General features: G+C 38.7%; 2 protein-coding genes across 2 annotated transcripts; both read right to left on the bottom strand.

The window, feature by feature from the left end:
* Positions 1 to 263: 263 nt before the first annotated feature.
* LOC117432127 (spermidine synthase-like) lies at positions 264 to 4,382 on the bottom strand. Its single transcript, XM_034053634.3, has 8 exons — positions 4,097 to 4,382; positions 3,580 to 3,700; positions 3,212 to 3,304; positions 2,292 to 2,445; positions 2,069 to 2,152; positions 1,821 to 1,966; positions 1,496 to 1,618; positions 264 to 1,391 (listed from the first exon to the last, which is right to left on the bottom strand). Exons 1-8 carry the CDS (start codon positions 4,225 to 4,227, stop codon positions 1,374 to 1,376), a joined length of 870 nt encoding a protein of 289 aa, XP_033909525.1. The 5' UTR covers positions 4,228 to 4,382; the 3' UTR covers positions 264 to 1,373.
* A 1,499-nt stretch (positions 4,383 to 5,881) lies between these two features.
* LOC117432102 (exosome component 10-like) lies at positions 5,882 to 14,754 on the bottom strand. Its single transcript, XM_058993153.1, has 25 exons — positions 14,558 to 14,754; positions 13,832 to 13,968; positions 13,372 to 13,495; positions 13,120 to 13,221; positions 12,838 to 13,003; positions 12,352 to 12,460; positions 12,194 to 12,269; positions 11,879 to 11,989; positions 11,636 to 11,779; positions 11,351 to 11,541; positions 11,043 to 11,199; positions 10,528 to 10,676; positions 10,017 to 10,067; positions 9,482 to 9,593; positions 9,280 to 9,330; positions 8,663 to 8,738; positions 8,460 to 8,569; positions 8,210 to 8,305; positions 7,832 to 7,906; positions 7,552 to 7,657; positions 7,402 to 7,475; positions 7,032 to 7,212; positions 6,581 to 6,648; positions 6,378 to 6,454; positions 5,882 to 6,270 (listed from the first exon to the last, which is right to left on the bottom strand). The coding sequence occupies exons 1-25, from the start codon at positions 14,681 to 14,683 to the stop codon at positions 6,240 to 6,242; spliced, it is 2,700 nt and encodes an 899-aa protein (XP_058849136.1). The 5' UTR covers positions 14,684 to 14,754; the 3' UTR covers positions 5,882 to 6,239.
* Between the last annotated feature and the right edge of the window lie 109 nt (positions 14,755 to 14,863).

Raw genomic sequence — 14,863 nt, 5'->3', positions numbered from 1 at the left:
GGGCATTCATTTCTCAGATCAGAAGCTGCGAGAGATGATCACGGAAGCGGACACAAATGGGGACGCTGCAGTGGACCGTGAGGAATTTAAAACATCATGTTAAAGACCAATCTGTTCTGAAGTATTGGACTGCTTTGAAATAAAGTGATATGTGTAGTTTCTGAACAGAATCAGCCCAGTTAATTCACAAAAAATGTTTGTCGAGTTAACTGCTGCACTTCAAAACACAGTGCCACTCTATAAAGCAGAAATTTCGAGCACGATGACAGTTTTGTTCTTTTATTTGAAAACATAATTACAGATGTTTACAAGAGTAACTTGGACAATGTGAATGCTTACAGGTCCATGTGACTCACATACACGTTTACAAGTAGTTCAGTTCAGAAAGATTACAACCTGTAACAATGGTAAAGAATGCCATTGCTATTGGTAGTAGTCTGTCCTGCTCATTGACTGCATTGGTACTGAAAATACTTCTTTAACTCATCCAGAAAAATTGTCCAACACTGCTTAAAGTGGATCAGACATCTGCCAATGACAGAACAATGCTCAGTTCAAGCACATGCCCTCTTGTGAAAAACACATATTTTAAACATGTTTTAATATGACAGAAGAGGAAATACTGCTTCTCTGCTAAACACTATTGAAGACTGCCAACTAAACACATTCATTCTACGCATTTGCATGCTCAGTAAGCGAGTAATCACTCTGTTTGTACAAGCCATAAAGATTTGGCATCAGACCTGTTTGTGCAAAGACTTTGTTTCCAGTGATTAACCATGTCAGGGCCTGTCTCTTAGACACTGAATTAATCTTCAACCATTATGAGTTTGTGTTACAGCAGTATTAGTAACCCATTCCAATACATAAGGTAATGACGGCTCTCATGGGAAAGCCTGCCATGTAAGAAACATTCATTTATAATGCAGAAGTACACACTAGTTTATGAAGAACAGAGTACATGTTTGCTGCAACATAATGTGTAAAATTACTTGGTTTACTATAATATCTTCTGCACACACTGGACAGACTGCAAAGCTTTCTGTTATAGGAATATTTATAAAAAAAAAAAAAAAAAAAAAAAAGTCAAATGTCATGATGAAAAGAACAACGAAAAAAAAAATGCAATCCCAGTACTTTGCAAACGCTCATCCTTTTCATGCAGATGCAGCCCTTAAAAGATCTAGCAATGAGTGCGTAAGACTTGTGGTTCAAAAGCACAGAATTGCTTGAGGTTTCTCTGCTCCTTCTTCCCCAGTGAAGTGGTCCTGTCTTGGTCCGGAAAGGGTTAATCCCAGAGAGGAAGCGGGTTTGAGTGGCTGTGGAGCGGTTTCTTTCTGTCTACACTGAAGAGAGGACATCTCCAGAACGGTTTATGCTTCACTTAGTACCTGGAAGAAAAATATACATATAAAAAGACACTTCATACACAAACGCCCACATTTTAATCAAGTGCGTTAAACAGGCAGTTTCCAATTCATCCTTCACGATTTACCTTCCTGGCGAATTCTGGTAGAATAAAAGCAGCCCGGTGTATCTCGTAATTGTAATATTTAAGGTTCATACTCTCCACTTCTTCATCGGTCAGTTTTCGCACAGGCTCACGGAAGTTTGTCTCCTAAAGAAAAAATATAAAAATGACGGGCAATTCAATATAGCATCTGGCACCTTCAATGGTATAAACATCACCTTGTTGTGGGTAATGTTAACATTCAGAGAACCTAAGTAGGACAGACCTACCAGAAAATGATATGAGTGGTGAACCTTTTTTTTTTTTTTTTTTTTTTTTAATGGAATTGATCCTTGTAAATGTTGCTTACTGTGTTCTTACTGCAGAGCATGAAGCCAATCTGCCCACTAGGGTATGTAGGGATAGTACAGTATGCATAATCGACCACGGGGAAGAGGGACTTGCAGAAGGTCCTCATCTCTTTAATCAGTTCCAAATGCAGCCACTGACATTCTCCTGCAGAATTTAGAACAAAGATACACAATTCAATAGAACTGGATCACAACAGCAATTGTATTCCTTTAGCAAGCCCACTCTTTGTAAGGTTACCATTCTTACCTTGGCAACAGAGAATGCCATTGTCTCGCAAGGCTGTCTTCATTAGTTGATAATAGGACTCTTTGAAGAGGCTTTCAGCAGGGCCTAGCATTGGAAATACAATTAAAAACAAAATCACCCTGGGGAAAACCCTGTCACCGCAGACTTACATAAAACATGCAATTTCTCTGTTACTCTATGCTAGCACAAACAGTTTGAGTAAACAGCAGAAGTCAGTTCGTACCTACAGGGTCGGAGGAATCAGTGATAATGACATCGAAGGCAACCTGGTTCTGCTTCATGAACTCGAAGCCGTCCCCAACATTGAGGGTCAGTTTGGGGCTGAAGAAGCCCTTTGCCATGCCAGGAAGGTACTTCTTAGACACATTAATAACATCCTGAAACAAAGGGAAAAGGAAAACAGGAACAGCTTCAACACATTTCACTTCAATTACTGATTGGTGGAGACGCAAGCCCTTCTTTGAGCAGTGCACATCCGATTCAGTTATCGGTCAGCTAAAGAAAGCAAGAGGTTTCTATTTACTTACCAAAACCTCTATTGCCCTTGAATAACAGTAGCCTCTATTTTTCCATGGCAGGACTTTTCTGTCCTCAGGACTGTCAACATAGTTCTTTGATTGTCAATAACCCATACAAATTTCCTACCATCCCATCCCCTTCCATTCCTATAGATAAACAGAGAATTCAGTGGCAGCATCAAGACTTGTGGGTGCATAAATCTCTCTCCCCATGCGGTAGAACAGACGGATTACATAAGTGCAGTCACAGAAACACCCAAATGTTCTCATGCCAACACCTAACCCTCTGGGGAGCAGAACACTAAGGAATTTTATGAAAATATTCAACTGGCACAGCACAGCCATAATTAGGTGTCCTCTTATCACATGGCAAATGTAATCTTATAATAACCCATGTTACTATCTTCATATATACACACAGTATATATATATTAACTTTATATTGCTATGAATTGTAACGTGTTTATTAAGTAAAGGGCTGGCCAATTTGAAGCGAAATGGATAGGAAATTCTTTGTAAATGTCGCAAACTTTGCAACAGAAAAAAAAAAAAGAAAAAGGTTTTCCCTGGATGTTACAAGGAATATCCTTCCTGAATATCTCCGCGTGGAGAAAGCTCCTCTCACCTCGTCAATTTCACACTGAACCACAGACTCTACTAAGGGGTGCTTCACGACTTCTCTTAGCACTCCACCATCGCCCCCACCAATAATCAGAACCTGCAACAGAGACAACGAGAATGAAAATGAACTCTTCGCTGTGTTACTGAAATTGAAATCACTGTTTGTCAGCTAAACTGGCTTCAAATGAATAAATCACAATTATGATGTATCGAAAGGATTTGACCGCAACGCCGACTCCTGTATATTAAACCAAGAAGGCACTATAGTTACGCTTACCGTCCAGATATTTCAATATAGTAAAACAAAGGGACTGAATGCAATTCATGATGAGAACATGGATATTTGTAAATATAATGTCAGTAGGTACTTACCTTTTTGGGGTTTGGGTGGCTGCAGAGAGGTAGATTAGCGATCATTTCCTGGTATGAAAACTCGTCTCGTTCAGTACATTGGATCACACCATCCAATACCAGCACATTGCCATAGGTTTTACTGCAAGGACCAAAGCCATTTTACTATAGCAATTCAATGAATCCACACCACCCTTAGTTCACATCTTAAATTCCACTTTTCACTTCTATTCTGTGGAACTGTAATCAGCGTTATAATGCAATTTCATGTTCAGTTTAGAACCACTGCCTGTGTTTCTTTGACTGACTGCACTCAGTTTTAATGCATGTATTAAAGCCATATGGCTGAGACGCAGCCTGCAAAAGCTGGAAACACTTGCAGGCAAGCAAGTTTGACACACTTATTTTGTATCTATTAGTTGAAACAAAACAAACACATAGTATCATATTAACAAAAACACAACTGACCCTAAGAAACATTACATTAAATAAACATTATGTTAATTACAGAAGACCGGCATTTAATATCTCTACTGACCTTTTAAAAACCATGACATCCTGGAATTTTGATTTCTGCTGATATAAAATCTCTTCAACTTGAAGGCTTAAAGCCTGCCCAGGCCAGAGCGTGCATGTTTCTGTGAACCAACCGTCTTTTATATTATTCATTATCTGTGTTTTCTAATTTAAAAAAAAATAAACAAAAATGAAGGATAAAAACTATATATGCGCTACACGTTTTACTGAGACAGCAACGCACACAGAAGACGTACGCTTGCTTTTCTCGACATATTCTACCCTTTGCAGTTAAACCGAACATGAATTCAGTGGGAGGGTTTGACGTATTATTTAACCGAGACTGGCGAATTGGAAAGAGACAGTACTACGATAAAACCCGAAAATAGCCAGTAAGAGACAGAAGCAGAGAAGGAAGTGAAGTCTGAAGGTTGGTTGACCACAGCCGGCAGGAGTCCATGTGTAGCTGGCGTGTTTGATATCAGCATCGAGGTGTTATATTTTCCAAACATTTGACTACAGTACACATGCCACCTCAGCAGCGATCAATGCATCGATTACACTTAAGAAAAACAATTATTGAAACGGTATGATGTAATATACGATTGCAATTTTACTAATTCGTTTTTAGCGGAGAGAGTATAAGTTAATTTTAGTAATCGATTTTCTCACCGAGTGAAATGATTTTGGCTTCCCGCCACCTCTCCTAAAAGGTATATGAGACTCGTCACTTTGTATCATTGCTTACTGTAACTTACATTTCTGTTTTTGTCATTAGCGATGTAATGCATTTTTTAATGCACTCTCCAAATCAAAACTTTGTAATACATGGTTTGAGCTTTTTAAAGAGCCCACGTATTCAAACTGTGTGTTGCATCTCTTAATGTCAGGCGACAGATGTGTTTTTTTTTTTGTCATTTAACAGCCAGCTGTTCCAGCCTTGCATGGTTTTGAAACGCATGGTTCAGTTGATTTGGATAGGAGCGCCTCACTAATGTGCCTGCGTTCCTCCCTTAATAAAGAAGCCACACGTTATATATTTATTATGCAGATGCCCGGATCAAGGCAGATTCAAGTGGGTGTCCAGATCTTTGTGCTTCATCCTGTACTGGGTGGAACTGGCATTTCAAAACACGTTTAAAAGTCAAGTCTGTTGGTTCAGTAGCCCGTTTAACCCTTTCATGCCTGGCGACCTCATGGGAGCGGATACAAAAAAAAATGTTCTAGTGTTTATGTGGGGGCATATGGAAGATGCAAATGTGTGACGAAACGATATGAGGATGTCATTTGTCCCCCATATAAAACAATGACAAAAAAATGAATACAATATCAATGAAACTTTTGTTTTCAGGTACAATATTTCATACATGAAATGGTTAAACAGTGGTTCTGAAATAACGCTATGGCGATTGAACAACCTTCAGAAGGTAAATAACCGTCTTCTCTATTAAACAATACAAACAGCATCTACTGGTGTGCCTTTCATGCAAAGCGAAGATACTGTTTTGATTACACCACTCTAAGAAACTTTAACTGGATCAATTTAACTGCAGTGGTGATTAAGAACTCTCCAGGCTAAATGGAACTTAAAAAGTATATTTGCATTCTATGTTTAGCTAACAAAGCTGTTCACCTAATTCATTTTTAAGTGTAAGTGTTGATTCTGCCTCCTAAAAATCTAATCTAAGGGACAATTCCAAACCACTGCTTTTGAATAGTTTTGTAAAACAAATGTGAATTTCTAGAGTAAGAAGACGACCACTGTTTCTAAATCTACAAAAAGCCAAGATGCACGTAAACAAGGCCAGAATATGAACAAATATTTTATTAATACTGGTAAAAAAATTATGGGCAGAAACTACATGCTTCTTACCATCAGACACACACAAAAAACACACAGCTTATAACTAAAATATTGTGTCCGTTTTATTTTGCATACAAATTTGACACAAAGGTAAAACACAATAAGCTTCATAACACGACTTGATTCAGGCATTATTTTTCCATATGAATGAAAATGTACCAGTTTATAATAACTCAGTGACTTTAAACTTAAATAAACCAGGAAATGTTTTGTAAATTCTATTACTGAACAAAGTCTGAGTTTATGTTTGTTAATAGTCGTTTGCAAGTCCTGGGAAGTCCATTCATAGTTTTCTTGTGTCTTATCTCTTTGGCCAGTTATGTTTAAAACCCCTGAAAAAACAAACAAAAAAAAAAATGTAAGAATATTTTTTTATTTAGCACTCATCACAACCCATCAATAAGAAATAAAGTTTGATAAAAGATGTAGAAATGTTTACCTGTCTGACTTGCCAGCCAAATAAGACATGCTTTTGTTTCCTGGAGTGGAGTTATTTTTGTGTGCTTTAGAGTTTTTCTGAAAAAGGGAACACAAATAACATTGACAGTTTCAATAAGCTTAACACTTACATCAACCACATGCTGTTCACACACACACGAGTAGGATTTAGTTTCTTTTAACTATTATTAAAAAAAGATCTACCTTGGATTGCTTGGGCTCCTGAGCTTGCTTAGCTGGATCAAACTGCGAAGACTCCTTCGATTTTCTTCCTGAAATTCATAATACGTTTAAACAAGATAAACAAAAGGTTGTGGGGACTAGAAAGATGCACTGGCTGATGTAAACAAACTGTACATTATTAGAAATGAAACATTGCAACTGCAAATTGATTCTATATTAGTAACTGAATAATGCATGAAGGTGAATTTAAATATTGCTGCAGACATCAACTTGTGAAATGCACGTATAGCACAGTCACTTTCTGCAGGTTATCATTTAGAAGTAATTTACAGCTAGCTCCTCCGCCCTCCTCAAAAGGCTTACCGCTGGTTTTTGATTACATATAGCTTGTGAAAGTATTGAACATACAACAAAGACTAGACAAGCTATTTTAGTACAGATTCCGATCAGTACTCCAATGATATGAACATACCAGCAAAGACTTTAAAGTCAGACTTGCTGTAGTCGAATGGTTGGAAGTCTGTGGCTGGCGCTTGGTCTGCTGGCTGTTCTGTGTGTTTCGGCCGTTTCTTCTCTGGTTTTGGAGTTTCAGCTCCTGGTTCACTCGCAGTCCTCTCTTTCTTCTTCTTCCCCTTCTGATCTGCAGCTGCAATCTGTAATACACCGCAAAGAAAACACTACTTGACACACAGACTAAATAAAGAGAGCAATGAAAACAGTCCAAGTTAAGGGTTAAAAAGAGTGGCTTTCCAATGTTATTACTTTTCTTCATTACAGTTTTTACATTACCAACATATTTTTGATAATGCAGAACTCCGTGAGAACAGATGATCTTTGCTTACTGCAGCTTGTTGCCGGACAGTCACTATGCTTTGTGCCGCGGTCTTGTATTCTTCCTGTGCCTTCTTCCGCTCATCTGAAATGCAAGCTCAATTCAGCGTTCGCGAGTGACTTTAAATAACAACGGAAAGAAATAAAGAAACGGTTCTTACCAGTTGCTTTCTGTGCCGCTTCTTTTGCTTTCTTCTTGGCTTCTTCTTTTTCTTTGGCTTCTTTTTGCTGCAGTTCCTGGCTTAAGAGCTTCCACCTATTACTGATCTAAAAGCAAAAAAGAATGAACCTTTCATTGCATTGCAGGTTGTATATCCCAGTTAATGAAATCAGTGATCCAAAACCTAATGGCTTTCTCCTTGAAACATAACAGAAATAAGAGCAGTTCACGGACCCACAATCGTATTTGATGCATTACGTTAGTAAGCAATGTATACATACCTCATATACTTTTGAGGAAGGATCGTACTTGGCATTGCGGGACATGTGAATATTAGTTTCCTTTGAAGGTAAATACTATGGAGAGACAACAGAACATCTTAGCAGGTAAAGAAATAATTTAAATAAGAAACAATAAGGGAAAGAACCACACTGCAAAACACAAGACTCAACAGTTTGGTAGGAAAGAAAACACTCCTTTCACACGAGTTTAAGAATTATACTCCAAAAGATGCGTCAAGTGAACCAGTAATTCTGCGACATCAATTCAAACAATTAATTTGAACTTTCAAATAACATACCCACATAACATGCCATGCATAATAACCAGACATCAAAAACATGGGGAAAAAGTTAAATGAATGCAATTAAACCACACACCATTCTGAAAGGATTTTCAAAAGACTGCATTATACGGTAAGATTTCTGTTGTGCTACTGTCAGGTGGTTCTCCTCCTTCACATCCAATTCAAAATCCTGCAAGAAAAAGAAAAATGTGACTTCTGAAAATTGCAATAAAATGTGTTCAGATAACATTTAAGTAACGTGTTGAGAGATGAACTTCCCCTCTTCTACAACAGATAAAATATATGCAGTCGAGGATAGTAGTTCTTCTATATTGGCTCCTTACAAAGATAGTGATGGTCGCTCTGGCAATGAGGGGGCTGCAATCTTGAACCTCCTTTCCTTCCTCCATCTCCTCGTCCTCAGAGAACAGTTTGCCTCGCTTCAGCAAGGGTGCTGCAGGAAGCAAGAAATACAGTAACACTGAAGTTCTAAAAGAAGAACCTGGATTTTTATGCACAATCATTTTACAAATAGGGTCTATCTTACCAGAGGAATGAGAATTTGGAATTTCACTTTCAGAGATGTGAGAACTGTCATGAGGTCCAAACAAAGGGTTCTCCGACTACATGGGTAGGAAAAGAAAGATCATAATTAATATTTTACAAGCTCTTGTTTATTATCGTATTAGCCCAAAATACATAATGTTTCTGCCATTCGCTTTGCTGGAATACTTTTATCCCCCGATATTACAATGTAACACATTCATATATGATGCAAACTAAAGTATACAATTATTATTATTATTATTTATTTCTTAGCAGACGCCCTTATCCAGGGCGACTTACAATTGTTACAAGATATCACATTATACATTATTTCACATTATACATTATTTCACATTATTTTTACATGCAATTATCCATTTATACAGTTGGGTTTTTACTGGAGCAATCTAGGTAAAGTGCCTTGCTCAAGGGTACAACAGCAGTGTCCCCCACTGGGGATTGAACCCACAACCCTCCGGTCAAGAGTCCAGAGCCCTAACCACTACTCCACAATGCTAGCTTTTGTATATATTACACACCCGGTATTAAATCCTAAACATTTGTTATAGCCTCAAGTATTTTATCATAAAATGTACCAAAAGATAAAATGTAACAAACCTTTCTTTTGAGAGTTGTTGCCGCCTTCTTTTCAGTCGTCTGAACTTCTGTCTGCAAGAATCACCGTTTGTTACACAGACAGCAAGTATTGCAAGTTGTGTTATGAGAACTTCAGGCATCCATCAATTCAAATACAACTTATTTGCATGCACACTGCTGCTCGTAATGTAAAAGCTGGCCATGCTTGTTATTCCAGTCTTACCTTGAGAAGAGGCATCTCTCTCGCCTGCTGCACGAGGAGGTGAAGCTCGTTGACCTGCTGTCGAACCAGCGGCGGGACTGGATTACAACAGGCAATGATGCCTTGAGGCTCTCTAAACAACCACACAGAACACACGTAAGACGACTGTGTTTGTTACATCTGGCTGAGCGATTGTTAGGGTTATTGAAAAACCTTTTCTGTGAAGATCACATTTTAATGTATCTGTTTTTCTCCCTTCAGCAAAGCAGATAGAAACTGGAGTAGAACATAAGAAAAGTTTGGGAATGAGAAAAGGCCATTCGGCCCATCAAGGCTCGTCCCTTGTTAGCACACCATTCTCCCCTACTGGGGTGAGGCCCAATTTAAAAGTGTTTTAGATACTGCTACATCGGCTGGTAGGCTATTCCGTGCATTTATAACTGTGTAAAAAAGTGCTTCCTACCTTCTGTTCTAAATTAACATAGGATTTCAGAGACAAAAATCATCAAAAAAAAATAAAATAAAAATTGAAAATAAATAATCCAGTCCAACTTACTTTGGCAACTCTTCTGAAATCTTTATCATCATGTGGTTGGGCAGGACATAGCTGAAATAAAAATCAATAAATAAAAGAAATCAACCAAAATCAATTCTTGAACTACACAGCTATGGCCAAATGTTTTGCCTCACCTAGAATTAAGACTGAGACCATTAAAATAAATAAATAAATAAATAAATAAATCTATATGAACATAATTTGTATATTTTATTTAACATTATGCTATCAAATAAATTACTAAAATTACACTGCAAAAGTCTACCGGAAGCCATAATAGTGGTACAGGATTTGATGTCAGATTTCGAAATGTCACATTTTTCAATTTGTCAGTTTTGCGTTAAGTACATGGAAAACTATAAAGCAGTATCTAATTCAATATGTCAACGTAACATTATTTCAGCAGCTTTCATTCGACTTTATGAAGCAAAATGAGTTAATTCTATAGCGGGATGCAAAACCTTCAGCCATTGCTGTAGGTGCAGCAATGCAGCATTTCTTATTTCCGTACCCGGTGCTTTCATCCTCCTGCCGGGATATCTGGTCTCTCCAAGCGTACAGCAGCCGGAACGCAGTCAGCTGCTGTGTGTCGAGAGGCTTCTTCTGTTTCCTGTACAGGTCTTGGTAGGAGTCATCCGTAAATATGGGCTTGATGTATTTCTTTATAGGAATAAAAAACACATGCATACCTGTCATTATGGGAATGGCAAGTATATATTAAGACCCGAAATACGCCCCCATCTAGATCGTGTCGACCCCATCGGTTTGGGGTTAATTAAAATGACCCCATCACAATGCAGAAAATTCACTTAACCCGAACCCAAGATGATCATCAGAAAACAGCCTCACTCAAGCAGTGAGCAGCAATGTCACAGTGCGGCTTGGTCTTCCAATTAAAGCAACAGTACCACAATAGCTGCGCTGTACACAACAGAGTACCATCATTTTTGCTGTATTCTGAACAAAATAACACATCAAATAGCAACCAAAATAGTCTACATTTGTTTCTACATTTGTTAGCAGTACCTTCAAGCAAACGTCTTTGCTCTTTTGCCAGGCCACCTGCAGCAGAGCAGGCAGTGCATTTCCTTTCTCGTACAACTCGGCTCTCATTTTGTCATAAATGTAAAGCAGGTAATGAGTGTCATCTCGAGCATAATTTAACATCTCCTCTGGCAACGGTCTTGAAAAAAAATAAAAACAAAAAAAGGACAGAACGATCAAAACGGTATCAATACTGTAATACAGACCTTCAATACTAAATCATGTCTGCCTGACACATGGTACACTGATGTGGTCAGAAAACCTAAAAAAAACCAAAAAGAATGTCATACCTTATCCTCCAGTCAGCCAGCTGGTACTGCTTGTCAGCCTCTACGTTGCAGAACAGTTTCATCAGGTGTTCAAGCGAATTTCTCCCCAGGTTGAGAAGGCGTGCAGCTTGGTGTGTATCAAACAAGTTGACTACGTACAGTCCAAAATCCCTCTGTAGCCACTCAATGTCCGAATCTGCGCCATGGAACACCTTTAAATAAAACAGAAACTTGCGGATTATCAGTGCGACTGCCCAGTTATCAGTGTAGTCACAGAGGGGTGGTAAGCAATGCCACTGTACTAACCTTAACAATGGAGGGGTCAGTAAAGGTCTCATTGAGGATGTACATCTCGCTGCGCAGTTCCAAGGTGTCTATAATGAAATCTTCATCTCTTGTAGAAATCTGCATCAGACAGGTTAATCCGAGAAAACTCCTATACGAGTGGTGCTGGAAAAAAGCGATGGAAACGATACAGATCACAAAGCATGCTTGTGGTTTTTGTAATTAAGGATTTCTTAAGGTAGCCGATTAGATATTATAACATACCTCCAAATCCACTGCAAACTCAGAACAGTGTGCAAGTTTTTCATTTAATTCAACTAGCTCCTCCAAAGTGGTTACAAAGTGGCAATTGGTCTCTTGCAAAGGTTTGTACATCTAAAAAACAAATTGAAATTGTCCATAAACCTCCAAGAAAGGTTATTTTATATATATATATATATATATATATATATATATATATATATATATATACATATATACACACACACACACAGAGTAGCCGTCTGCCATGTAGGTGTGTGCATTTGCTGCTGAGTGACAGGCAGGAGATCGAGACAGAGGTTGAACTATCGTACTAACTTGGGGTTCAGGTTTGGAAAGCAATTTCTCATCTGGGGTAAACTGGTCCAGTTCATACTTATATGGGTGTGAAAACCTGCAAAAAAAAAATAGAAAAGACATTTGTTTTTGTTTTTTTTGTTTTTTAAAGAGTGCTCTATGAAAGTAGTTGGACTTACATGTCTTGCTCTTGTTGTTGGTTCCTCTGTTGATGGATGAAATCAGCCAGTGCTGGGGGGACATCAAGGTCTTCAGGTCTTGCATCTCGCAATTTTCTGTTTGCAAGAACTGGAAATGCAATACACAACATGAGGGTATGGAAATAGAACTGCAGCCCATATATTTCCCAAAGTGAATCCCCTCCAACGCTGTATTTGTTTTAGTAGTGGCACTCTGACCTGATGCACAGAATGAAAATGCAATCACTACAACTAAACACCACTGGCACTGAAAGTTTATTTCAGGACAATCTCTTTACAATGATGAATTGCAGACCAAAAGCAATGGCAGTAATGTGAGGGAAATTTAGACGTTAGGGTGTCATCTTCTCAAATCATTAGGGGAAATCGAATGAAAGCTGAGCTCCTCATCAGCCATGCATAATGGAATCAAATTTCTAGGACATTTAGCTTATAAATAACTCCCTCATCGGACCCCAAACTTACCAGCCGGCAGTGGCTTTAATGCATTCGGTTTAGCAAAGATCTTGGGTACAAAAGGTGTGTTGGCATTGTCAACCTTCTCCCTGAACTTCATCTGAGGTCTTTGGATGTTCTTTGCATGCAACAGACGAAACGTTTCAGACTGGTTTCTTTTGCTTAATGCCCCGCCCTGGGAATACAAAGATATTGGTCAGCTTTACATGGTGAGCAAAAACAAATCAGTAAAACGGACGAAAATCAAGTGTTGTCTGGTTTTGATTTGACCAACGTGTTTGACGCACCAACCTTGCGGTTCCAACTGGACACAATGGTTTTCGGAGGCTGAACACCAGCTGGTAGGATTGGCTGTTTTCTGTTCACCCCTGAGGCCTCGTCTAACAGTATGCCCTAAAACAGTCCAAATAAAACATTTAGACATAGAAAGGAAGCTCATAGCAATCAAATAAGTACTTGTCAATCTAGCTCACATACAAATACTCTTGATCACTCATATGACAGGACTGGGAGAGATAAAAAAAAAAACACTGATCTACATACCACATTCTCCAAGATGACATCATTTGAATCCACCAGCAAATCAAACCTGTCTTCCAGTCCAGTCACCTTGTTTCTGTCTCTCATGTGACTTCTGCAGCCATGGTACTGCATTACCCTGCTCATACTGCAAACAGAGATTAGATGGGAAAGGGAGACACAGAGATTATGTTACAATAGTATTGCTATTACAAACGTTTTCTGTGCAGAATAGGAGCTTGTGAATGCAAGATGAATATGAACTTCTGTATATGCAACATATCATTTAACATACTACACTAGCACTTGCTTACATAGAAAATATAATCCATTTCAGAGTCTCCAAACCCATTTGCTATGAAAATATATATTTGTAATAATACACAAGTACCTGTTATGACATGTCAAATAAAATGCATTTGTAATAATACTGGATCAATTACACACAGAGGATAGTAGACACTACACACACGGATTCGCTTACCACTGCAGCAGTCTTTCCCCTTGAGTTTCACAGAACCCCTGAAACCCAGGAAAGCTCCGGTAGAAATCATGTTCATCTCCGGACTGGGGTAGATTAGCAGAAGCCTTTGTAGCTGCAACAACTGTGCCCAAACCATACTAGAAAAATCACAACAGAAAGACGTAACTTATATTGGTAGATGTCACTATACCAGTAGGATTTTTTACTGGTACAATAAGGCAGCCGATTCTGCCGATACCAGCATTAGCTGCACAAAACAAATTCTAACTATAACCACCCATTTCACTTTCTATAAAACACAAAGTCAATGAAATCTAAACAATTGTCTTTCTTCAGCCCTGATGTTTGTTAAACTACTGGCAGAAGTCTTTTTGGACTTCTTAGTAAGAATCTTATTGGCAGTAGAATGTGCACTGGTGGGAACAGGAAACCCCAAAAACAGTTTCTACTGTACTGGTTCTACTGGGTAAGTTAACAACGCCGAATATTATTAAGACTTTACTGCGTTTTCACATATCAAATACACATAACTGTCACTGACCCGTGTCATATAAATGATAAAGACATGTTAAAATGGCGGGACAATTTTTCTCGAATTTACGATTTAACAACGTGTTTGAAATCCCCCGCCTGTGTAAACACGGTACAGACTAGCCCACGTTAGACCAACATGCATGCATGTCTCCATTGTATACACCACCAGATAAACAAAATCCTATAACAAACCTTCACAAAGGAATCGGCATCCTTGAAACCCGGAAAAACTTCGGTTATTTCTCTTGTTGACTCGTCATTTTCCACAGAAATTGACTCTTCTTTAGCTCCCACAGCAGCTTCTCTGGAGGCCGCCATGTTGACACCAAGCAACAACGCGAGAGCCGAGGCATTCGCTGCGAGAATTAGATCCGGGCAGGGAGAAGAGAGGGGGGGCGGGTCAGTGCGTTGATGGTGTTGAAAACCACCGGTTTTTTTTTGTTTTAAAGGACTGAGAGTAATCTGTGACGGTCTCAAACTAAAATACGTAATCTAGTC

The sequence above is a fragment of the Acipenser ruthenus genome, chromosome 20, assembly GCF_902713425.1.
Source record: "Acipenser ruthenus chromosome 20, fAciRut3.2 maternal haplotype, whole genome shotgun sequence".
In the NCBI taxonomy this organism is placed as follows: Eukaryota; Metazoa; Chordata; class Actinopteri; order Acipenseriformes; family Acipenseridae; genus Acipenser; species Acipenser ruthenus.
The sequence above is the reverse complement of the archived record's forward strand: the minus strand, read 5'-3'. Positions and strand labels throughout refer to the sequence as shown.